At 46.8% G+C, this 1,754-nt stretch overlaps 1 protein-coding gene across 1 annotated transcript in view; it reads right to left on the bottom strand.

Annotated features, from left to right (window-relative positions):
• Positions 1-536: 536 nt before the first annotated feature.
• The window catches only part of LOC105992836 (melanoma-associated antigen 1-like), an 18,940-nt gene continuing 17,722 nt past the window's right edge, over positions 537-1,754 (bottom strand). The window contains exon 2 of the mRNA XM_013025920.1: positions 537-1,571. Within this exon, the coding sequence (XP_012881374.1) occupies positions 537-1,571 (1,035 nt within the window). The remainder of the gene's footprint in view (positions 1,572-1,754) is intronic.

The raw sequence follows: 1,754 nt of genomic DNA, 5'->3' as shown, positions 1-1,754 counted from the left end.
TAAGTTGGGGAACACATTTATTAAGATTTAATTTCATCTACATTCAAGTTAGAGCCCAGAAAAATCCAGGTCAACATACATATTTTTTAATGTCACAGGGAAGACAATTGAAGAAAGGGAAGAATTAACATTTCATTTCTCCATTTCTTTATATTTGTCTGTTTCACCGACGATTTATATCCCATTTCCAAGGAATCACATACTACACTGCATGTTAACACATTGGCAAGTGACAAAATGACATGGTTTCTTTGTTGATTGAACAGTTAGAAACACTCACTCCTAAACTCTCTTAACAGCAATACATAGGTGATTATTGTCATTTATAACTTTTCATTATGAAGTTGAATCAACTCTTAATCAAAAAGGACAGCTGAGCAATTCCGAAGGAAATATTACTCAACTTGAAGTCACCCACATATGTTGCCCCAAGTGTTCAACTCAACTCGCTAAGAAGGCTGACTCCTGTCTTCAAACAGTGGGCCTCATGTGCCATTGCATTTGGGCCATGAGTGGCTTTGATTATGACTTAAATCTTAGAGACCCTGTTCCTCCTCTCTCAATGCTTCTTCATATAGGGCAGGGAAGCTGGTTGGATGACACCTACTAAATTTGGCCCAGTGTTTTAGGACTTTCATCTTGCTGGTTTCCGCATGGGCCCTTGGGCCCCACAGGAACTCGTAGCAAACAGGATCACTGTTGGGCACCTGCCGGTACTCCAGATACTGTTCCCGCACAAAATCTTCAGTGATTAACTTCCTGGGATTCCCAGACAGGTAGTGCTCCCTGTCAGACCACACCCCCATCTTATTCAGTGATTCCCAGACTTCCTCTTCAGAGACACAGTTGCCTTTCATGAAGATGATACACAAGATCATAATCAGAAGGCCTGTCTTGGGCATGCCCTGGACATCACTCTGCAACCCATCATACGTAATCCCCAGGGAAGTGACAAGGACATAGGAATGATTGATGGGGTCCACTTCGTTCACATCAATGCCAAAGATCAGCTGCATACAATCAGCAGCTCTGCGTAAAATCATAGAGAAGTAATTATGGTGATTTCTGATGACATTCAACATTTCTACTTTGGTGATCAGATCCTTCATTCCATACTTGATAAGCAAGAAGAGTACTAAGGGTATAGAATTTGTCAACAAGGATTCAGGATCTACCAGACCACCCCTGGGGAACAGTCGGTCCACTACTCGGCTCCTGGAGCCCTGATTGACTTGGTTCTGTGTAATAGAAACCAACTCAATGGGGGGAGAGGAGGCTCTTGGAGGACTCTGGGGAGCACTTGGTACCCCAGTAGCAGGCACCACCCTTGGAGTGGCTGGGATCACAGCAGTGCTGTGGGAAGAGATAGTAGCCATCTCCTCTTCCCTCTGCTCCATCTCTTTCTCCTCCTCGGCCACCAGGACCGGGGACCCACCCACCAGGCCCTGCCGCGCCTCTCTCCAGTCTTGAGAGTCTTCCTCACACTCGCCTTGCCAGCTTCTCTGACGATACGGTATCATGGCTGTCGTTGGGCACAGCAGGCAAGAACTTGGTGATGCAGACTCCCAGACCTGGGGAGAGAGGGAGCACATGAGTGGATGCAGCCTAGAACTCCACCCTTGGTGTTCTAGCAAATATTTTATTGCTGGTGTTTTCTGGGGGGGGCAGGCTCCTGGCTTCCTGGTGGTCTGTTCCCTGAGAGCCTGAGGAAGGAATGGTGTGGCTTCTCATGGGGCAGGTGGCTCTCAGAGCTT

The sequence above is a fragment of the Dipodomys ordii genome, unplaced genomic scaffold (genome assembly GCF_000151885.1).
Source record: "Dipodomys ordii isolate 6190 unplaced genomic scaffold, Dord_2.0 Scaffold89, whole genome shotgun sequence".
NCBI lineage: Eukaryota > Metazoa > Chordata > Mammalia > Rodentia > Heteromyidae > Dipodomys > Dipodomys ordii.
This window is presented reverse-complemented; position numbering and strand designations above follow the sequence as displayed.